At 42.5% G+C, this 24,973-nt stretch overlaps 1 protein-coding gene across 2 annotated transcripts in view; it reads right to left on the reverse strand.

The window, feature by feature from the left end:
- Positions 1-2,356: 2,356 nt before the first annotated feature.
- The window catches only part of TCN2 (transcobalamin 2), a 54,662-nt gene continuing 32,045 nt past the window's right edge, over positions 2,357-24,973 (reverse strand). For both annotated transcript variants that reach the window (XM_082273405.1, XM_082273404.1), the window contains exons 6-10: positions 24,476-24,651; positions 20,813-20,993; positions 12,149-12,326; positions 7,259-7,362; positions 2,357-2,862 (exon numbers count right to left, since the gene is read on the reverse strand). In XM_082273405.1, the coding sequence (XP_082129531.1) occupies positions 2,801-2,862; positions 7,259-7,362; positions 12,149-12,326; positions 20,813-20,993; positions 24,476-24,651 (701 nt within the window). In that variant the 3' untranslated portion in view covers positions 2,357-2,800. The remainder of the gene's footprint in view (positions 2,863-7,258; positions 7,363-12,148; positions 12,327-20,812; positions 20,994-24,475; positions 24,652-24,973) is intronic.

The raw sequence follows: 24,973 nt of genomic DNA on the forward strand, positions 1-24,973 counted from the left end.
ACCTACGTTATGGAGATCTATGGCCTGGTCACGAGGTACGAGAAGAAAGGAAGTAATAAGTGCATGAGGTCCGCCCTAGATGCACAGCGGGACCCCATTCTGTTACTGGGACTGATGTAACAAAGGTGTAGTGGATTTGGCGCAGGCTCAGCATGTCCCTCCTAATGCAAAATAATTAAGTGACAGGGTGTAGTGACATAGGGCAATACACTTTTCAGAGGAACTCTGCATTTTACTGCACACAGTGAGGGCTCATCTCTAAGTGTGGGAACTGCCTTTATGTTTTTACATGACCGCAGTCTCCAACTGGTCCCGGACATTGATGCGTGTGGTCCACGTGAAAGGTGCCCCACCTGCAGGTGGAAGTAGGCCCCACCCACAAACCTCTATGCCACTACTGTGTCCTGTAGTGCCTTAGGTTCTGGATGTGAAAAGGCAAATACTCTATAGGATTGATTCAAAAATCATCAGGATATCATCAGGATGAGTAAAGTAAAAAGGTCTTCTTTTGCAGGTTGTGTTTTAAATTATTATTTAAAAAAAAACAAAAAAAATAAAACAATAATTTAAATACTACCATTTAAAGCCTTATTCCACTTTTGTTGAAAAAAAAAAACAAAAAAACATTACCCTCTGGGTGATCTATGTACATTACAAGGATTATAACAAACTTAGTTGCAGATTCCTACCTTTTGTTATTCTGAAGAAATCACTGTTTGTTCCTCTGTTCGCCTGTGGTGAGTGGGTCGAATGGGAGTGGTTTCATAATTTACTGTACCTATCAGCTGTGCAGCTGCAGAGCACTAATGAGGAAATCTGCTGGGTCAGCATCCCTTTAGACGTGTTCCTATTGAGCGTATCTCTCCAAAAATTATATTTTTGTTGCAGGGGATGCCAGAAATCTGACTTGTATCTTAGTGCAGACTTCCGGGTAAACCAGTGAGCCAATCACACAAGCAGGAAATTATGTTTCTGGGGTGTGGTCAGTACACATTCTGTGTACAGAACAATCCAGGTAGCCATATTGCATTGCATTTTCTGAAAATGACAGCGGCTGCAGATTGAAAAGCAAAGGTATTTAATAACATTCAATTACAATATGACTTGTGTCTCAATTGGCAATTGTATACATTATATTATATTTTCTTAATTTGCTATTTTTTTTCACCCATGAAAGGGGGAGTTACCATTTAAGAATGAATACTCTATTGAACCAAGCTGCCTATTCACAATTGCCAAACATTCAGTGCGTGTTCAATCTGAAATATGTTGTGGGAAACCTGTGTTCGGCGCACGTTTACTGCACCACGCTCCAAACTTGATGGGTGTGCGAACTGCTGCGGGTGTCAATAGATTCCTAACGACACCTCAAATGCAGATCGCAAATGCAGTGCATTTGCTTACACCGGATTTCATGGTACCACCGTACCATGTAATCCAGTTGCAGTGCGTTTTTTAAGGTAGTGCATGCACTAGTTTTGGTGCAATCCAGTGCAATATCAGCCTCTTCATTTGAATGGGCCAAAAATCACATTTCACTGAATCACACATGGATGTGGCGCGCGTTCCTGTGTGATTCTGGTGTGAAGTGGCAATCACATGAAAAAGGAACTGAATCTTGGAATTAATATGGTCTGTGGTCTTCCTGCAGCTGATCATTTTCCATTACTGATATACTGTGCCTTGTCTTTTACTGTGTCTTGGTTTGGAGGTGGCCATCTTGGTAGAGACAAGGTTTTGCTTTTCTTTGTCTCCAGCTGAAAAGTAGGCAGCAGGGACATTACGAATCTCATGAGACTAGCAGTCAGAGGCAGCAGTACCTGAGATCTCACATTGCAGATAGACAGCTTTTAGGCTGTAGATACCCCCACATATCTGAAATTCAAGACAAAAAGGTAAATCTTTCAGGGTACTAATTAGGCTCCATTAACATTTGTAGATGTTCGCTATAAAACAAATCTTTACTTTTGGATTTCAGTTTCAATTAAGATTAATAAAAACAATGTAGAATGCTTGTATTCTTCAGAATGGCAAATTTATTCAGTTTTGTAAATGTAGTAATTACAGTTTAAATAATACTATGTTAAAAAGCATTAGTCCAGTCATTAGGTCTGTGCTATACATTTTTCAGAGCTTTGATTTTCAGTGCACACTTCAGCTGTTATGGTCATTCTCAATGTTGTCAGAAGCCTACATATGGGAGAACCACTACTGGATGGAGCAGTCCTTATGTAAATCAACGTCCTGAAACGATAGCATCCGCTTAGAAGGAAAGGTTCTTTATCAGACACAAAGAGCAGCATTGATGTGAGTCCAGTTGATGCACTTTGATTGATTGGCTTGATAATGCTTGCACATTGGCTCATTAAATAAGGACTATATGTGTTTTGTTCAGATAAGGTCATCATTATGACTAAATGGAACCAACTTCCTTTCCGGAACAGTTCATAATTTCACTACAAACCCAATCTACTTATCTTTCATGGTTAAAAATCAAGATAGTTATTAAAAGTAAATGGCTAAAATGGTTTCTGTAAGTAACACTGCTGTTCTTCTGTTAGTGTGTTCATAAATCTGTATTTTGCAGCTTCAGGGCTCTGCAAATTACACATTTTTTTAATTGAATCAAGCCCATTAATTAATACTGTTTAAACTATTAGAGTGCTGATCCAATGCATATCTGTGTTGTTTATCAAAAGGTATTTGGCACATACTGAAGGAAATCTAAAATTCTAAAAAGTGAGACCAGTTTCCCTCAAATCTGATGACAACAGGTCATTCTAGTGGTCTTTGCTGCTTCCTATTGGGAGTTAAGACGCAGGATGATCTTCTCTCTGTCTGCAGGCTTATAGTCAGCAATGCCTAAAAAACAGAAGATAAAAAAAAGGCAGCAAAATAAACTCACACAATCAGCAGCTTATTATTGTTTTTCATAATAATGATTTATGTAAAATACATCGAGTACAAGAGTGGAGACTTTGCGGGTAGCATATTACACGTGTCAGTTTACTAGCACAAGCTATAAAATGATGGAGTGACTGCTGTAGTGATATAGTGGTGGACAGATCATAATTATTATTCTAGTTATTCCTGCAGCATTTCTATTCTACCAGAAAGATGCATTTATTGAGTCCCAGCACAGAACAAAGTTCACAAGATACTTGCTACAGATTACAAAATCCAACAGAGTTATTTCAATGAACAGTAGCCTTCAGAGTCCCATTCGTCCTAGCATATATTAGCAAGCATAGAGACACTACAATACAGCATATGTCCCATCTATAATATGCACCTATAAAGCTTCAATGCATGCAAGAATATGTATTATAATATAGACTTGTGCTCTCATCTTGATGAAGAAAGAATTGGTGTGAAAGAATGAATGCCTTCTTACCAAAATTGCAGTAACCACCCCCATGGACATTTTTACTATTCTACTATTATTCATATTGTACTATTCTTTTCAAGTCTGATTTACATTTTACAGTCCCCTGTAAGTAACTCTTCTGGCCCTTGCCTGCCAGCTGTGTTAGGCCATAAATCATAGCCTACAGTACACACCTATGTACACATTAAAAAAAAAAACTGTATGTGTGTAGATATAGAATATCCTACATAAATCAGCCAACAACTGGTCACTATGGATGAATAATAGGGCTAAACAGTACTATGCCTGCGCAAAATGGACAAAAACTTGTGAAAACAAAAATAGTGTTAAACAATTGTACCATACACGCCCCCTGAAGACGTCATATCTCTGACGAAACCGGTAGGGGATCGGGCACCGCACTTGCTTCGCGCATCCCTATTGACTTACCGATCGAGGATGGAAGTATTAGCTACCCACGGCCCTACCCTCTGAAAGGAAGACCTCCGCAGGACATTATCTATGCTTTCAATGATTAGTGACATGTGAGTGGAATACTTTCTGTTTTACTACTATTAAAGTGTCCGTACATATTTCACGTTGTGGAGCTTCCTTTTATTTTCTTTATTACATATCCCATGATCTGTCTGGTGTGGGGCGACCACTACTGTGAGTGTGTACCTCTGGAAAATCCCTGGAAATATTGAAGCTTCTGGAGCCAATTCCTTTTATGAGCATTGTGCTTTGAGGATATCTATTTTGGAGTTGGTGTTGGTCTCTGTTATGGGGATCAACACATTCCGGTAAGGGGCCACACTGTATGGTGTTTGGTGGAGGTCTCTTTAACCAGCACATGGTGGATGGAATTTCCTATGAGGGTCTATCTATGAAGATTTTATATGGACTTTTAAACATTTGTTTTTATGTCAATATTCAGTCTGTGTAAGATCCCAGGATTTTTTTTAGCTTTTTTGTTGGGTTTTCTGAGCACTGCACCCCTTGTTTCTAATTGTACCATACAGTGTACTAAAAAAATTGTGTATTTTAAATGTAATAATTAAAACTAAAATTAGGAGCTGCTCATTATATGGCTAACTTTAGCCTAAAGAGCGTGGAAAGATAATTATTAAACGCGCTCTGAATTTCACAAAAAATATTCATATATAAAAACTGTGTTGCTGTGCATGTTAGTGCTCAAGCCGCAGTGAATGTTCCAAATCTGTCACCATCTACCGTGAACAATCAGAAATTGTCCATTAATTACAACGGTTGAGAAAAAAGTCCAAAGTGAATCCAAATAAAACCACGATGATTTAACACGAAAGTGACTAATTGTGTATCCTCTCCACCAGCATCCGTGCACACAGCTCACTCCTTCCTGACCCCAATTACAGGAAGTCAAGAACACAATTTGGTATCTAGTTGATGAATAGTGGGTTCAGAACATTCTTCTAATATCCATTTGCATCAATCCAAAGATCTGAATGTTAGGAGGGTGTTCCAAGCCAGACCAGCAATAACGGTGCTCCGTTATTTTAAACTCTCAGTGCAGGGCTTGCATAAAGAGGGGGGCAAAAGAGGAACCTCTCATGGAGTTGTATTTGGAAAATGTATTAAAGTAAAGGTAAATTTACACTTACAATATTAAGAAAAAATTCCAGCATTAAAAACAGTGTGGAAACGCCAGTTTGGGTTCCACCTGCGTTCCAAGGGGCCCTGATGACATCAGACGTGCACTGACACAATGCATTGGGCAGGACTTCCAGGACATGTCACTTCCTCCATCTTGGAGCGCAGGTGGAGTGCAAACAGGCGTTTCCACCCTGTTTTTAATGCTGGAATTTCTTCTCAATATTGTAAGTGTGATTTTACCTTTACTTTAATACATTTTACAAATACTACACCATGAGAGTTTCCTCTTTTGCCTCCCTCTTTATGCAAGCCCTACAAAGAGCCTAAAGGTGCAGGAGCACCGTTATTGCTGGTCTGGCTTGGGACGCCCTCCTAACACTCAAATCTTTGGCTTGATGCAAGTGGGTAATAGAAGAATGTTCGGAAAACACTATATATCAACTATGTACCAAATGCTGTTCTTGACTTCCTTTAATAGGGGGTCAAGAAGTTCTAGTGAGTAAGCTGTGTAAATGCATGCTGGTGGAGAGGATACACAGTCAGTCACTTTGAATCATTGTGGTTTTATTTAGATTTACGTTGGACTTTTTTCTCAATCCTTGCAATTATTGGACATTATTAATTACTGTTCAGCATAGATGGTGACAGATTTGGTACATTCACCATTTGTGGTTTGAGCACTCAAATGCATAATAACTCAGTTTATATACGAATATTGTTTGTAAAATTGAGATGGCAGTTTAGTTATATTCTCTCCACTGGTCCTACTGGTCACTATGTGCCTTCTTACAACTTCTACATACAACAAAAAATAAATAAATACAGTAAATGTGGTAGTGTAGTTAGAATTTACTATACACTATAGTATGTACATGTGTGCACAGCCTACATTGTACCTATAATTATAGAAAAAAATGTGGTTTACAATGCATTGTACACTCCAGCACCTAAGCTTTTGTTGGCTAAGCGTTGACATGCCTAAAATAAAAGTTGGATCTTCTCTAGTGCTAAGATGCTCTTCAACTCACACACTTTGGTAACAACCTTATTTAATCAATTACAATGTAACTGCGATCATTACTGCTGAACTACACACAACCACACACTGTACCACACAACTAGAACTTAGTATTAGCCATAATCAATATAGTATTATCCAGTTGCCTTTCAGCGAACCCATTATGAGGAGTACATTTACACAGTAGCCCTATATTCACACCTATGCTTTTTTAGTGCATTCCGCAGTTTGCAGAAATGCACTACAGTCTATTTAACGCAGTTTCCTCTAGTACTCATTCACATCTATGCGTTTTACAGTTTGGAAAGGGTCGGGTACTTTTTTCCCCCACATTTTATGTGTAATAAACTTAAATGGAATCACACCAGAAGCACAAGTGTTGCGTTTGTGATGCGATTTTTGATGCATTTTGCAATTCTTTTTTTCCCTTTAAAAATATCCTATATAGCTGGTTGCTAAGGGAAGCCACCTGCTGCATCCCTAACAACCGAGGAGTCATCAGCTGTCAGCGGGGTTCCCTAATGACAGCTGAATGTATAAGGGTAAGAAGTCAAAAAGGGGTACAAAAGCTGCACAACACCTGTCCCCGAATCACACACTATCACAGGCACCAATGGTGGATAAAAGACTTTTGATAAATAACTCAACGGGCTGTAAACTAACCAAGTCCGTGTCAAGTTTCTAACTTTTTATCTTGATTCACTCATATCCAATTGCTGTTAACTATTGCAATTCTCTTAAATTTCTTATAGTGTTTGTAAACCTCAGACATTAAATATGAACAAAGCATATCCCTCTAAAGTGTGTAATTGTCTCTATCCAGAGTATTATTCATACTGCCGCTTCTGTCCTCTGCTATATGCATAAGTCACTTCTTACAAATTTTCCTGACACCAAGAGAAAAATGGTGACAGGGGAGGGCACAGTCTATGATTGACAGCCTGAGCTCTGTTTCTGTGTGCTGTGGGAAGGAGGTGTGTCTCTTCCCTCCAATCAGCCCTCAGAGCTCTACTCACTGATGTAACTTCAGCTCTCCACCCCTGCTTTTCAGAGCTGAGAGATCCTGTGTAAATTCTGCATTTTGAATGGATGCTTGGGAATTTATGTAGGAGAATTTGTTTTATGTCTGTATCACCTGAGGCCAGTCACGTCACTGGTTATATGTGAGAGTTTACAACCATGAATTTTTTTTTATTTTTTATTTTATCTTATGGAACACAAACCCCTTCCAGAAAACTTACCTTCTAACAAAGAGATATCAGAATCTTTAAGAAGCTGCCAATGGCCTACTACATGGTTGACAGTTGTCAGGTAAGGTCCATGCAGAGAACTTTTAGTTTCAAATCTAAATTGGGCAAAAGGAAAGTAATAAATAATTAAAAAAACAATTTGAAAACAATGTGAATTAAAAAAAAAAAAGCAAATTTACATTACACACAGTTTGACAACATTTTATAGTTTACTGAAGTTAGAGAAGTAAAAGATGAATTACAATTAAGTAAGCATCAGTCTGTTAAAGGTTTTTTTAGTGAAATCGAATTCTTCGAAATGTCACAGGTACTCATTATAAAAGGGAATTTGAGACAGTCACTGGAGGTGTATAGAATTTATTTATAGGCCAAGTCAGGGGGATCACTGCGCTAGATCCTAGCAGGATGGTAATTGAAGACAAGCAGATGTCTCACCCTCCTGTTATCTGTAGCCGTAGGATTGTTCACATTTGTATTTTAATTACGGTAGTTTTTCTTTTGCCCAAAAAAAGAATTAAGAAAATCTATCTAAATTCCTTTATCCATGTTGCTTTGGCTACTCTTACTGAAGGTTTATGAAAAGACTAATCCTTCTGTGCAACAAAGGATTCTCCTGCCAGCACTAACTTTTAAGGCTAGAAGTAAATCTTGCATTGCATTACCATGTTATTAGCTACTTCAGTTTTGTAATCCAGAAAACCAAATACTAACAAATCATGCAGCTGCAGATCATTACATAAAGCATTATGTTGTTCTTCATCCAAACAAAATGGAGAAAATGGCAATTTTGCAAAAATTATCGTGAAATTATTGTTGGTGCCAGACGTATTTTTTTGCAGCATCGCAGCACTGCTAATCTCCTGATTTCCTCCTAAAGTGGTTGTTAAATCAGTAAGCACAGTTACTGCCAGCCCCTATGTTAGAACAACTTATACTACACAGTGGCTGTGTTTTTTTAAACTTTTCAGCTAAACATCCGATTCCACATCTCCGATGTGCGGTTATGTGACCTCCCGCCGCTCTCCTTCCCTGATCTACGGACTTCAGCAGGAGGGGCTGAGATTCCTTTCTGACGTCACCTGGGAGGTCATGTGACCCCACATCAGCGCTGTGAAATAAGGAGTTTAGCTGCAAAATTAAACAAAAAAAAAAATCACAGACACTGTGTAGTATAGCTTGTTATAACAGAGAGGCTGGCAGTAATTGTGCTCACTAACTTTACTGCCACACGAAATAGCGTCAGGAGGAGAGGGGAGGGAAGGGTTTGGAGATCAGCTCACACACTAAAAACTGACAGGCACGGAGGGAGGGAGAGGAGAGGGAGAGATTCGCAACACAGAGGCATGTAAATGGAAAATGGTATCATGGAGCAGCAGTCATGATTACCATGGTCAGCACACCTAGGGGGACATGGGAACAGGCAGGATCAACCAGGTATTTTACAGCATAGAAAGGAACAAATGACACCACACTATGCTGTTAACAAATGCTTTAAAAAGGAACAGGATCTTTTTTTTTTTCTTTTTCAGAGTTACAATCTCTAAGTTTACAAATAATGGTGCAAAAATACCCCCCAAAAAACTTTAATAAGAAGCAGTTCTGTGGGTGAACATACCTTGTAAAAAAAAAACTTAGGACTAAAAAAAACTAAAAACAAAAAAAAGGAGCACAGCCTGCTTCAACTTTTTGTCTTGCTGTTACTGTAGAGCAGGGGTGTCCAACCTTTTGACCTTCCTGGGCTACATTGAAAGAACAGGAATTGTCTTGGGCCACACGTAAAATACACTAACAGCAAGAATAACTGGTGAGCAGAAAAAGTCGGGCAGATCACAAGTTACCGATCACGAATATATAGATAATGTACCTATCTGAGTAATACATTTTTTTTTTGTATTATTGTTTATTATAAAAGTAAAAGAGGGAAAATTAAACAAGAGCAATATTTGACACGTTTTTAATAAATGAACGTTCCAATATCTGGTTTGATGGATGTAGTAGCAATTCTCAAGGTGCTCATCAGATATTTTTGTCCAAATGTTGCCCTTCATGTGCTTCATCCTTGAAAATAGTTGCTCAAAAATATAGGTGCTGAAGAAAACTGATGACATGAATAAGGCATGATTGTGATGAAAGGGAGATTGGGAAGATAAAACTTATAAAAGTCTAGTATGGAGACACTGTCAAGTTTTTGTTCGACCGCATTTGTTCCCTAGGTGTAAACGGATTTTTATAAAAAATCCCCCCCCCCCTCTCCAAATAAAATAAAAATAAAATCAACATTATTAAGTAGATTTAGAATTTTGTGTTGGGCTGTATTCATATTTGTCATAGAACACGTGGCTTGTGGGCTGCAGGATGGACACCCCTGCTGTAGAGCATCAGTCCAGCCTAATCCCTTTAGTCAGTGATCTGCTGACCTGACAGTGCCGTCTTTTGATGCAGGAGATCTATTTTATATATATATTTTTTTATAGGAGTCTGGAAAGCATTGCACCAGCGATAAGCAGATCGCTAATGCCATGCAGGTCTCCTTAAGACTGTCAGAGTAAGCTGTCTACTCATTGCGGCAGGCAGTTTCACACTGACAAGAAAATGAACGAGCACATCCATCGCTTAACAACGCTGTGATAGTTCATTGAGAACTACAAGCCGACAGCCGTAAAAGCTGTCAGTAGTTGTAGTCCATTCATTCACTTTGAATAAATGGCACGGCCTGGGCGGGCAGATCCCCACACAGCCTAATTTTTTTTAAATTGTGGCAGCTAGAGGGTGTGGGGGTAAAAGATTCTTGCAACCAAAATAAATGGGGGATAAGGGGGGTACGGAGGCCAGCACATTTGTAGCTGGTTACATATTGCACCCTGAATATGGGTGTAACATGTTACAAAAGGTGAACTTATCATTTACGAACTAAGATTATTGAGCAAACTTTCTGACAGTAACATAGTTGTAATATTTGCTGTATAGCATTATTGGCTTGCTGTTGAACTATTTATATATATATATATATATATATATATATATATATAGTTGACCTGTGTGTGTGTGTTTGTGTGCGCTGTTCCTGGAAAGCTTTGTATGTATGTAAAATGTAGAGGAAAATAAACATAATTACCAGTATTTGAATATATCAATATGTATAAACCACAAAGTTATGAAAATATAATATTTTTTTAAATGATGGTCCTTTAAAGCGGGGCTCCCCAACCACTGGGCTGCAGCCCAGTACCAGACCATGGCCTCTCTACAGCTGAGCCACGAGCTCGACGGGTCGTTGAGTGGGCAGGGAAACGAGCGGGATGGCGGGCGAGTGAGCGAGCAGAGAGATGAGATCATCTGTCACCGTCCACCCTGCATCATCGCAGTTCCGCCCATACTGTACAGCCGAGGGCAGCAGAGAGATTACTTAATCTCTCACTGCCTGCTCTCACTCTAGGACCCAGCCAATGCGCATGTGCTTAAAAGCTGGGGAGAGACCACCAGAAGCCTCTTTTTCTGCTGTCACTATTGCCCGCCCCATTTTGTTTTTAAATTTAAAAAGTGACAAGCTGCATCTAGTATTTTTTGGTTGCAGGCAACAGTGGGAAGCTTCAGCTGGTGGCAGGCCATGTGGCAAGTGACAATCTGCATCTGGTGGCAGGTGATGTGACAACTGACAATCCGCATCTGGTGGCAGATAATGTGGCAAGTGACAATCCGTATCTGGTGGCAGGCGACATGGCAAGTGACAATCTGCATCTGGTGGCAGGCGACGTGGCAAGTGATAATCCGCATTTGGTGGCAGGCGACATGGCAAGTGAAAAGCTGTATCTGGTGGCAGCTGACAAGCTACATCTTGTGGCAGGCGATGTGGCAAGTGACAAGCTGCATCTGGTGGCAGGTGACATGGCAAGCAAAATGCTCAGGGCTCCCACTGATTCTGCATTATGGTGAGTTAATCGATTTCATTTTATATTACAATGTAATAATATAAATAATGTGCTTCAATCATCCTGATACCATATCAAACATGGTATCATGGTGATTGAAGCACCAACACCAGCCATTGCCCAGACAAATTGCCAGCGAAAAACCACCTACCCACATACCTGCCACCCACACCCGGGGCCTTGGCATATTTTTCTTCCATGCAGTCAGTCCCCGCTGCCAAAAAGCCGGTCCCCACTGTTTTAAAGAGAAAGACCAAAGGAGAATGTCCAGCCAGAAGTCTACAAGTGCCAGAAAAACCTCCACTTCATACAACAATGATGAGCATGAGGGCATCTACTCATGCACAGCACATTGGACTTTGAATACCATGTGCTAGTGCAGCAGAAATCCACTCCTGTTTGCTAAGAACAGAAAAATTGGTTTACAGTTTTTACAGTTTTCATCAGATTACCGAACTGTACATATTGTCTGGTCTGACTTTCTAATGGGATATAAATCCACTACTTGTGCTCCAAATGCCTTTGGGAACCCAGATATTACCTTACTAAAGTATTAGTGACATCATCACTGTGCTGTACATAGCCTGTTCAGAGAGCAGAGCTGTGGGAGTGGCCTAACAGGCTCCACCCACTGCAGACTTCCTGCAGAAAACAACAGGAGTGAGCAGATACAAGAGCAGTCACCCTACACAATGAAAGAGCAGCTGTGATCGGTCTTTGTTACAGGAAGCTCCTGTAGGGAGGCAAACTTTCACACTGAATTACTGCACAGATCTGGAATAAATACACAAAGCACACCAAGACTGAAGAAAGAATAGATATGCCTCTTGATATGCCTCTTGTATTTAAACAACATTTGCTTATCCCTGAGTTCAGCTTTAAGGGACAAAACTCGTTAGAAAAAATAAAACATAGTGCATATGTCGAAATTAGGTAATTATTGAGAACTTACGAAAAATTTGAGTTCTCCTGTGCAGTATTGAGGACATCCAGAAGTGATGATTGTGAAGGGACCTCAATGACTTTTTCGAAATTATGGCCTTCCACTACTAGTCGGACACGAATTGGCTTATCAGCAATGGCAACTTCAAGAAGGGCTGGAAGGGGGGTAGGGATTGACAAAGGCGTATCTAAATGAAAGAACAAGGTTTACAAACAATGTACATCAGTTTCAGATATTACAACTGAATATTAAGGCCAAGGTGAAGGGTCAGCATAGACAGCACAACAATTACAAGCAATGGTCAGGATTTCAACAACAGGACACTTCTGAGCTCTAAGAGGGTAATAATAAATGCCTCGAACAGGACGATCCTAACACACAAGGAGATGTTCCAGTTTGAAGACTCTGCTTACAGGAAGATTTTCCCAAACATTCTTCTGACATAGTGACAATACTCAATCCCCATGCAGCAATACAGGCTGCTCTATAATCTACAACCTAAGAGCTAGGGCTGCACCAATACCGATTACCCAGCTTGTCATAGCCTGGGTGCACACAGAAGCGGTGCGGTGATGAAAGGAATCGCACCACCTTCCTGTTCAAATGTCATGCAATTCTTTGCAGTGCGATTTGAACCTACTCATTTTGTTTGGGCTCAAGTCGCACCACAAAGGTATTGGAATCGGGGAGTATGAGTATAGGTACTCTTACTTCCTGATAAAAAACCCCCCAAACAACAGTATCGGTGCAACCCTACTAAGAGCTGTTAACCCCAAATGTGATTCACACAAGAAATAATTTTATATATTATATTATATAATATGCAGTGCTCAAATAATCCCTAAGTAAATTAGGGTTATGGGAAACTCCCAAAAACAAATATCTCAAAATCCCGCCAATAACAGGACTGTGGTACATCAAGCCTTCTGTGCATAAACCTATAAAATCCAGTATTGGTTAACACAATTGTTATACCCTCTTAGGTAAGGCACCGTAATCCACAAATAAAGTAAAACATATAAAGTCCACATATAGTGAAAAAAACACATACCCAAGAAGTCCAATTAAATCACGTGTATTGGCATTCAGTTATTTATAATGTAATCAGATTTATTGAATAATCATCAAAAAAAAACATATTTCCACACTTTTCCACCTTACATGCCTTATGGGTATTCTCTCACCTATGATATCTTATCTTATCTGTGACACCAGGTACAACTCAAAAGCAGGTGGGTCACATAAGCCATCTTTCTTATATAGGTTAATCCTCCCTAGCCTCCCAATTACCATCCATCCAAGCACAGCTCAATGAAATATTGACAAAATATTGTGCTTTCCATTGAAACTGTTAAATCATAAAAACACATTCACATTCTCTTGGGCAATGGATTGCTCATAACACAATATCATGTATCTCTTGAAAAACACACATAAACCACTTTTCTCACCTCAGGTACTTCCTCTAACCCGTGGGCATACCCTTTAGCATGATGATGTCACGCTCATGGCTCCACCTCACCTCATGTGTTACGGCCTTTGGATTTCATCAGAGGGTATAGCAATTGTGTTAAACATAGATAATCCCCTACTAGGGGTTATGTACAGAAGGTTTATTGTACTGACCACAGTTCTGTTATTGATGGAATTTTGAGATATTTGTTTAAGGGAGATTCTTATTACACTGTATGGATAAATTATATATATATATCTATCTATATATATATATATATATATATATATATATATATATATATATATATATATATATATATATATATATATATATATAAGTAATTAATTAATCTGACATAGAATAGTACAGTATATGTCCTATAGTCTCCATGAGCTAAGGATCACAACAAGCCCTTCATTCAAGGGTGGGAAAATATTTACATTAACTTTATTGTTCAGGAATAATCTTTATTGAATCAGATCTAGAATGAAATTTTAGCTAAAACCTATAAACTTTAACTTTTAAAACTAATGCATGACATACTGTAACCTTTTAAGAAAACCAAGGCAGGGACTTGAATATTGTTAAAGGAGTAGTCTGAAGCAAAGTGTTTCTGGGGGAAATAGAGCATCACACAAAGTTATAACACATTCAAATATACTCACGTTTTCCTTATGGTCTTCTTCCCGGTCTTCTCCTCGTTTTTCTCTCCGGCCGGAAGCTGGGTCTTTTGATGACGCTCGACTTCTTTCTTCTTCATCCGCCGCCATCTTCGCCCGGTGACTCATCGATCTCATGAGTCACTGCGGGCTGCGCCGGCCTCCACGCCCGGAGTCGAATACTCCCCCTGACCTAATTTATGCATATATGCGCTGAGCTGAGCTGTCATTGGCTCAGCTCAGCAAACGCCGATTGGAGCGCTGTCCAAATAGGAAATAGGTGTGAGAGAAGGGGGCGTGTAATATTATAATTTAGGGAGGGGGCCGAGCGGAGGAGTCACAGGGGGAGGGCAGGAGATTACCGGAAGAGATGAGCGGGCATGCTGGGAGAGGTAGTTTTATCATGGCGGCCATAGAAGAAAACCCGGAAGTGCTGAAAACTTCGGGAGGGAATAAAAGAATAACCACTGGGCCGATTTTCTTGAAAGTGGCGACATTGAAAAGGTATTTCAATTGGCTAAATTCTGGCATTTTGTGGAATGGGGCTACAGACTACTCCTTTAAACAATTGAAACCCTAAAGAATACTTGGTTTTAAAAAGCAAAAAAAAAAAAATAAAAATAGTGTTGCATTAGTTCTTGATACAAAAAATATTGTTCTATCCTATGCTTGCTCACGTTTTCTCTCCCTGTACTGTGCACATACTGCTGCTCATAACTTGGATGGGGTTAGGGATTATGGGATGTCCAACTTGACATAACAGCAATAGAACCAGGGACAACTCCCTCCCTATTTACAGCTCCACTTGAACCTTCTGCACAATCTCTTGATCCTTTGTACAGCTCTGCTGGGCTCACTCCTTTAGGAAACTAACAGTTTTTTTTTTTTTGTTAGCTTAGCAACAGCCCCTTAGAGGCTAGGAACTCTCAGTCCCTTGGAAAAATAGCACACATGGAATGACCTGCTTCCTGAACACCTTCTTCTCTGTTGACAATGATCCGAGCTCTACTCCTCACAGAAATGCTAGCCCACCTGGCTGCTGCTTCACCAGCCCACCTGGCTGCTTATTCTTCCCAGTCCTCCTGACTGACACACTGGAGAGTTCCCAGAGCAAGGATGAAGATTTAAAGTGGATGTAAACCTAATTCATGAAATTTGACCTGGGCACATATATCTGTAGTGTTTTCTTATCCTGGTAGAGCCCCTCCCTGGCAGGGGTCCCTCAAGGGGCACTGCATCCTCATTTTCCAACCGACTCCCCTTGCCAGCCTGACTCATCCAATATTTGAGGGCTCCCTAGTTCCCTGCCGGGACCACTTCCTGGGGATTGGCTAAGGGCCCCTAAATATGCAGAACAGCTTCCCCCCACCTTCGCCCACTAGTTCCAGAATGTTCTCTAACTTTCCAGAACCAGGGGGGGGTACCAGAGGGCTGCCTGTATGAGTCATGCTAGACCAACCTCTAATAACCCTAACCCAGATTCCATGGCTCAGGCTTAGCCCTGGACCAGACTATGGTTTTCCTGCGCTACCACTAGTATGACCCTTGTTCCACATTGTGCAGGCAGTTGGATCCTTTAGAGAAATCCTCTGTGCAAGGGTTCCCCATTCTGTACCTGTTGCTGAAAGTCTGGCACTGCAGTGATTAATAGCTCACAGTTTTCTGTGAAGCTGCCATGAACAAACTCCTGAAAGGGACCCCCCCCCCCCCTCCTCCTTCACTGAGAATTTTTTTTTTAAGTGTATATTGCGTGTAACATGATTTGTGAAAGGTGGAGAGAATCCTGTGACTTATCGGACTCTCCCCCATTTATGGAGCGTGTTACAGGCAGTGGAAGATTTACTAAAATTGGTACACACAGAATATGGGGTAGCTGTGCACAGTAACCAATCAGCTTCTAACTTCAGCTTGTTCTAATAAGCTTTGGCAATAAATCCTAGAAGTTGTTTGGTTACTATGCACAACCTGACCAGATTGTGTGTGCACCAGTTTTAGTAAATCCCCCCCTATGAAACAACATTTCCCAATGGGGAGGGAGGAGGAAACGGGTCCCTGTAAGAAGCTTGTTCACTGCAGCTTCACAGAAGACTCAAAGCTTTTAATCATCACAGTGCCGAAAGTTAGGCAGCAGGAAAAGGAAGGGGCATTCCTGCACAGAAATTTTCTACAGAATCCAGCTGTCTGTATAAAGTTTCTAAGATGCAAAATGCACATTTATTTGCAGCAAAGCAATTCTATGTTGCAGGTGTAGCACCCTCCCAGGTAGGTGCTAGGTAACCTATAGGGGAGACTTTGTCTGTTTATTAGCAGGGTACAATTGTTCAGCTAGACTGTCATGTGTTCCCAGGTGTGCCTGTTGTGTTAGGGAGTCTCCCCACTGCATCCAATCAGGGCTCTCATTGCACGGTGGAGGAAACCTGGCCAATAGCACACCAGGGCTTGTATCTATCCCAAAGAGGGCAGATTCTGCCGCAATGCATCCTGGGAGGGGATATAAGTCTGTGGGGAGCACAGGACAGGATGTCTTTGACGGGAAGCAGAGTCCCAGGAGGGAGGTGACGACTATCTCTCCTCCTGTCAGCAGAGAACGGGTGTCCTAGGCAGCTGGCCTAAGAGGACAGAAGCTGCAGAGAAGGATCCAGTGTGCTGAAGAGCTGTTGGGGCTGGAGTTTCCAAGAAAGCAGTGTCTTGAGTACTGTAAACTGCCCCTGGGGTCTGCCTAGGATAGGAGACCACTCCGGAAGGTCAGAGGGATCCAGGAGCTAGCTAGCCTGTGCAGAAGTGGTAGTAAAGGGGGTGCCAGAGATTGACCCTGAAGAGAAAGAGGGTGCCAGCGGCTGGGCCCTGAAGAGTCAAGAGTTGCAGCAGTATTCACAAATAGCTACCTCAGCCAGGAAGGCTAAAGGAAGCAGTGTAGAGGACTTTTGTATCACCAGGGAGTGTCAGAAGTAAGTTCAAGTTAGCAAGTCAGCGTTAAGTAGCGCCAACGGGCGTTGACCGGCATTCAGCCAGCGTCAAGTCAGCGTCAGAAGGCATTTTTCTCAAAGTCCCTTTGAATTGTGTATAGTTGAGCCAGAGGAGTATCCCACTCATTCCCGTCTCCCATCCAAGTTCCTAAATAAATACAAAACCAAAGATGCTGGACTGTTCCTTGTCTCAGTGCTCACACTTGGAGAACAGGCTTAAGTGCGCTGTTGTCGATAGCGGTAACCCTGGCAGACCCATCTCCAGCAAAACAGCTGGGAATCCTGCTACATTTGGGGGCTCCTCCGGGATTTTGCCATGGGTTACTGGGTCTGCTATCAGGCATTGGAAAGCAGGGAAGAAAAGAGTGTCAGTGTACAAAAGCTGCAGCTGCTTAACAGTGAAAGGTCCGGTGAAGGACAAAGAAAATGGCGGCCAGGGGCACGAGGAGCAAGGTGCCAGGGGCCAGGTGTGTGTACAAGCTATATGGACTGATGTTGACCGTGCTTATGACAGCGGGACATTCATTCTATACAGTGAGTGCATGGATACTGTGAAGATTGCAGTCGGCCATGCTGGGAGGGGCAGTGGGACTATCTTCGGAGACAGTATGGAGGGCCTTACTTGCACATGTGTTGGGGAGAGTACTATTGACCGTGCTTATGACAGCGGGATATTTCTCTTGCCTGGCAAAGAGGGACGGCTGGCTCCGGGAGAGGGAAGTGCAGCTGGGGCCCTGTTGCAAGTAAGAAGAGTGGATGCACGTCTGGCGAGGGATGTGGTCCACTTTACAGTAACTTCCCTGTGGGCTGGAAGGAGAGAGCATGGCAGGGGAAGAGTTACTGTACCGCGTGGGAAAGTGCGATCCACACAGCACTGCCTAGCTGGAGGAGCCTCTGCCAAACATGGAGAAAGGGTGGAGACATCGGTCACACCCAGCCAATCAGGAATGACACAGGGAGACCACTTAATACCCCCCCTTCAGGTGTGGCTGAGAGGGAGACATGTGCAGGAGAGAGCAACATGGAGCTTGCTAGTGAGAACAATTGTGTGACCGGAGTAACTTTACCATTCAGCAGGGAACCTGCTAGGCAGACACCGGAGCAGACCCGACAGCCCAGCCAGACATTCGTATGGGACACAGACATTCGGATGGTGCCTTAAGGAGGACTCGTGCTGTGCACAGGTGGCGGCCTGGAATACCTGGGAACGGTATGTCCACAATGTACTAGCATTACTATGAAAGTGCAGGCGTGGGTTCAGTGCTGGCAATGTGGCTATCTGCTGCTGTGGGAGGAGCGGGGTGAAGGCCGGCCTAAGAAGATGTGTGTTTCTTGGGAGTCCGGGTTAATTTAGGAGGTGACTGGATCGGAGTCCAGGTTCCTCCGCGGAGGTGGGAGGGGCATGATACGTGTCATAATGAAGCTGGAGGCCATGCACACTGACAGTGGGCCAGCATCAACAGCAAAGGGACTCGGTCACTGGGAGCTCTGGGGAGAGGATGCATGCTGGTGCAGACAGCCAGGAGGTGGCCAGAGGATGCATCAGTCACAGCAGCAGTAGGGTCTGCCCATATTACAATTCCACAGCGAACATGGTCTGCGGCTATTAAGGCCTCACCCACAAGCACCAGTGGTGAGGAAGAAGCTGGACTTGTGAATATAGGATCCCCATCATTCCAGTACAAGTATGGATCCATAGAGGAAGGGATTAATGATTGGGGATCCGCTGATGAAACAGAGTGAGACTAGGGGTCAGAGACTGGGAGCAGTTCTCCAGGCCCTAAAGTTACTATTACTCTTGACAAAGAGGCCAAGGAGGCCATTGAAAGAGGGGAGCTGGCACACAAGCTGGGGTTTTGTGAAGCGTATACTAAAAGAATCCCAGATTTGTCCCCTCCTACAAACTATGCCCGGGCTCGGGATCAAAACACGGGCCTATGATACTTTGATCAAATGGGTAGAGACCTCTTTTTCCCTGCCTGGGAGAGGTAACAGAAAGACCCTCCCTCGGATGTCCAGAATGCAGAGGTGGATGCAGTGCAAGGTGGTGCTCGAATACGGATATGATTATCCTTATGCTCCCAGAGAGGTCATGCTGCTTATTGAAAAACAGAGGGACTTTTGGAGTGATGAACCTATTTGGGACTTCCTTTTCATTCCCAAACCCTATAGAGACTCTCCGGAAGCTGAGCTTGAATTGTGTATAGTTGAACCAGAGGAGTATCCCTCTCATTCCCGTCTACCATCCAAGTTCCTAAATAAATACAAAACCAAAGATGCCAGACTGTTCCTTGTCTCAGTGCTTACACTTGGAGAACAGGCTTAAGTGCACTGTTTTCAATAGCGGTAACCCTGGCAGACCCATCTCCAGCAAAATGGCTGGGAATCCTGCTACACAGGTTTTCTTTTTTTTGGTAAAACAGCCCTTAGACTTTTCGTCAAAATACACTGCAGAGGTCATCTGTGCGCTGTGTGAAAGCAAGTCTTCTCTGCAGCTGTCTAAGGTCAGCCATAGGCGGTTCAGCTGGACTGAAACTAAGCATGGAAAGGCTGAATGTACCAAGTTGATCAATCAACTTAAGGCCCGTACACACGTACCGATCGTCGGCATACAAACGTCGGTGGACGAAGGATCTGCCGATTGTACGCGTGTTAGTATGGTGCCTCCGACAGATGTCTGCGCACAATCCGCGGACAAAAGTCTTTCTTGCAAACATGAAAATATTTGTATGCCGACACCAGAACGGACGATTGTTCGCCTGTCAGTACAGAATTCGGCCGACAGACCGCAGATTTGCAAGACTGGGCATGCTCAGAAAATAGAAAACACAGGGAAAGTTAACCATTACATGACATCACTTCTGCAGTCGGCGGACAAAATTCTTGTGCTGTCCTTGTGCTGTCTTTGCACTTTTCAGCAGACACCGACATCCCGGGGAGAAAAGAGGAACATTTGTAAGCCGACCATCGGTACGTGTGTACGGGGCTTTAGGTACAACCAGTCTGCCGGATTTTGTATGTGATTATCGCTAGCGGCATAGCAATAATCACTGTCTTCTCCCGGCAGGGATGGCTTCCCACGCCAGGGGAATACAATGCCTCAGCGGGAGGGATTCCCCTGTCAATACTGTCTGTGTTGATGGGGGAGTCGAGTCCAAACCCATGGTTTCAGGAAAGAAATTCTCTCCATGTATGGGCTGCTTAACACAATTACAGACCTATAGCTCCCCAATTACACTAGCAGCGCTTTCTTTCCTACAGCTAATATTAAAGCTGTATGTCTGCCACAAAGTACAGCGGCTCTCTCAAGCATACTGCAAGGAATTTACTTTTCTGCTGGGGATGATTTATGCAAAAGAAAAAACAGGCATAGAACTGTTATTGTTTTGCTGTACCCTATTTTACACCATTTGGGCCACAGCTTTAAAATCAGGATTAAAATGACATATTCACAGAAGGGTATGCAACAGTATTGGTGTTAGCGTATAAAATTTAGATACACTATAGAGCTTCACTTTCAAAAAAAACATTGACAATTTGCAACTTTTATGTTATTTTTTTTTTTTAATTTAACCCTGGATCACTCACGTACTTGTGGAAGTGTCGCACTTTATATTTGCCAGATTTAGGTAGGTCTTCTGGTGGAACACAGGTAATAACTGTGACATCATCATTGGATTGGAGAACTTCCCTTGGACAACAGCTTCCAGTAAGGCTCTTATTGCTTTGGAACAAGGTTCTCTGCCGCTTTGACCACCAAGTGCTAAGAGGAACTTGGAAAGAACAATTTTACTGATGTTAATAAAATCTTAAATCATCCTCAGTGTTTTACAAGGGGCTTTTTACTGTTTGGTGGGGCACTGCTTTCTTCATTGTATTGGGTCATTACACCTATGCCCTGCAAACATGATTCTTATACTTAAAAAAGGATTTGTCACTTTTTTTTTATGTATTCACCCGTTTATTTGAATATGTGGAAATCCGAAGTTTGTCTAAGCAAGTTAAAATCCCGGCAAATATACATATAAAAAAAATTACTACTGTTTTTTTTTTTTTTTTTTTTTTTTATAATGCAACAAGCCTAAGCCCTTAAATTACTTAATATTAGCTTTATGTAATCCTCTCTACACTAAAATTTAGACTTGGGGATGAATGGTCAGAGCTAAGAGCCAATCAGGTGCTGTGGGCCAACAGGTAATATGCAGACTGGAGGGGAGAGCAGAGTGATGGCCTGATCAGTATGTGATTTTTCCTTCACTATCCAATCACAGGGTGGAGGTGGGAAGGTGACCTAGCTGCAATGCTCAACTGTAATAGAAAAAAAGTCAGGTCACCAGCCTGGCTGTACAAATGTCAGGACTGGATGGATAAAACAGCCACTATATAAAAGGATTTTTGACTTACCATTAAAATAGGTTTCCTATAGAAACTGTGCACGTACAAAGTGCGCTCCCACTCAATATAAACAGCTCGAAGCAGCCACTATTCAGCCCCAATGGTGCAATGCAAGCTTGCAGTTTGACCGGCCCAGAGTGGCCGCTAAGAATTTCATTATTATGATATTTAGCTCATCCAGCAAACAGCAGGACGGAGGGGGATGAGGGACCAGATGTTTGTGTGGAGAGGTCCCCAGACAGCTGGATCACTAATGGGAGGGCGTTGCACCATTTAAAACAGGAGAAGTACTGGTATGTGCAATTTACAGGATATGGACTTTCAAGTGGGGGGGGGGGGGGTTGGAAAATCTTGCTTAAAGTGGTTGTAAAGGCAGAAGGTTTTTTCTTATCTTAATGAATTCTATGCATTAAGATAAAACGCTTTGTTTGTGCAGCAGCTCCTCAGCCCCCCTAACACTCACCAGAGGTCCCTCTAGCTCCAGCAATGCTGTAGGAATGGCTCGGCCATCTGGGACTTCCCTCCTCATTGACTGAGACAGCAGGGTGGCGCCATTGGCTTCTGCTGCTGTCAAAGTTAGTCAGCCAATGAGAATAGAAAGGGGCGGGCCACAGCTCTGTGTCTGAATGGACACACAGAGCTGTGACTCGGCTCAGGTGGCCCCATAGCAAACTGCTTGCTGTGGGGGCAACCAATAGGAGGGAGGGGCCAGGAGAGCCGAAGTGGGACCCCTGAAGAGGAGGATCAAGGCTGCTCTGTGCAAATCCACTACACAGAGGAGGGCAAGTATGACAAGTTTGTTATTTCTAATTAAAAAAAAAAAAAAAACACACACACACCCAAGAGACTTTACAATCACTTTAAGGTGAACTTACACTTTAACAAATGTGTGAACAGAAGCCCAGGTGGTAGCCTTCCGAATCTGGAAAACCAATGCCAGATGCTAAAAAGCCCATGAGGAGCTAACAGATCTAGCATTTAAGAGGTGACAGTATAAAAAAAGGCTCTTTTCACTCAGGACCCTGCCTTCAACAGCCATGCCAGTAAAGCCAGTGTCTGAGAAGCAGACTGGAACACTGGCCCATGGGACAGCAGTCAGAACTTCCCATGGAGCATCTACCAGGAGTCCGAGTATGTTTAAGTTAAGTACCAGGTGCTCTTGGACCAATGTGGTGTGATGTGCATCACTAGGATGCCCTCAATCTCCATCCTGCAATGTAGCTGAGGAAGACTCTGGAGGGGTGCAAAGGCATAGATCAGGCTAAACTGATACCATGGCGTCACCAGAGTGTCCACTGCAAATGCCTCACATCCCAGAACCTGGTGACAAACCTGTCTAGTTGGTATTTGAAAGAGTTCCACATCTGGCATCCCCTAGTTGTGGAAAAGTGCTTGAAAATCATATGCATGAAGGGCTCATTCTTCTAAATCCAGATGCTGACAACTGAGAAAGTCCACCTGCCAGTTTTCCATGTGTGGGACAGACAGGGCAAAATTCTGCCCAAGGGAGAATCAAGTCTGCCTCTTTTAGAGCAGCAGGACTCCTAGTTCATTCTTGATAACGGATTTAGGCCAAGGCATGGTCCAACTAGATTCTTGTCTGGTGTCCTTAAAAAAGAGTCCACATTTGAAAGGACAGTTGTATCACCCTGAGTTCCAGAGTGCTGATGGGAAGGGGAGCTTCCGCTGACAACCATGTCATCTGCACCAAGAGGGTGTACAAGACTGCACCCCAGCCTGACAGGTTGTCACTGAAAATTTTCCAGGATTGAAGAGGAAAAGATTTCCGTAATTCCAGCCCTGGAGGGGTACAATCCTCCACAGTAGAGGGGTGGGAAGAGGGGTGCTTCATTAAAAGCACCTGTAGGCCACAATCAAAGAGTATGGGGCATCACTGCTAATACTGTGCTCATCAGGCCACGATCAGTCTAAAAAGACAGGGACAGGCTACACTGGTGTAGAAACTGCCTCTGACATGATGAGGCAAAGGCACAGTATGCACCAAAGGCCACCCAGGCACCATTGCGCCCAGCCAAAGTAGAGTACCCCTCTAAAATTAGAACAGGTGCAACAGTGCCATTGCAAGTGCCTTCTAATACTACATGGTCCTCTACAGGACTATGGCAGCAAAATGTTACCCCTTGCCATCCCAGGCTTACTGCAATCCACAGGGGAATAGCAGTGGAAAATAAACAATTATGGAAATAAACAATTATGGCACTCTGGAATGAATCTTTAAAGGGCTTCTGCCCTGTACTCACCAACCAGCTGCAGGAGTAAGGGGGATTTAACTCCCTTCTAGTTTCACCCACCACAATGGGTGGGTATACCCTCAAGGGCTCTTCCCAGTGGTTATGGTGTAACCATGCATTGTCAGAAGAATCCTCATTGAAAAAGGAATACAGATAAAGATGGAAAAAAGATCCATATAAGAAGGTAAGCTTATCTCAGGAGACAGAAGAGGTCCCCTAAGGTTGCTAGCAAAAGGAGTGGGAAAGTTTATATGGGGGGGGGGGGGGGGGGCGGGATGTCTCAGCAGCTCTTTTTTGTCAGTGAAGGTAGCTGCATGGGACCCAGATTAAATGATTTTAAAAAGCTATACTGTTCAATCAGGAAGTATATTTTATCTGTATATTGTCTGGAGTTAAGCTTTAAATTCTTGTGACTACTTCTTCCAGAATTAACTGCTAAAAACGACACGACCTGCGATGCTTGCTATATGTAATCACAAAATTAAGTCAGGATTGTAAAATTTCAAATATTGAGCAGTATAATAGATAAAAATATACAGTATATGACTGGAACAATTTTTGAATCTGGATGGCAAGCTGTTACATCCAAACAATTTCTGCAGGCTTACCTGTACTGCAAGAGGTGTGCTATAGATGTTTCCCAATTGCCCATCAGTGCCCTGTGAGGTCAAAATTTTGTCTTTAATGCTTTTTATAGCCTTTTTCATGTAGACGACCTCTTCACGAGGATACTTATTAGAATTTTTTAAACATAGGAGCGCTAAACCAGCCATGGCTTCTGTGTCTGTAATAGTATAACATGAGGAGTTCTATTACCAAACGAATCAGAGATACAGGAAAAAAAAAAAAAATTGTGCCACAAGTTGCTTCTTGTTGACCATAACAGCCATTCAGATTCTCCCTTTCATTCCAGCTAAGGCCTCATTTACATGGGGCGTATCAATGTATATATCTGTGCGAGATCAGTGTTTACCCGCATGGACATACACAGGTGTTCAGAGCATCCCGTGTAGGCAGCCCCAATCATGTCAATTGGGACTGCACAGATATAGCCACTGCTACCAAAGCTAACATCTGTGTGTGTGCATGGCACAGAATGCATACAT

Source organism: Pelophylax lessonae (assembly GCF_965119305.1).
Source record: "Pelophylax lessonae genome assembly, chromosome: 1".
Classification (NCBI taxonomy): domain Eukaryota; kingdom Metazoa; phylum Chordata; class Amphibia; order Anura; family Ranidae; genus Pelophylax; species Pelophylax lessonae.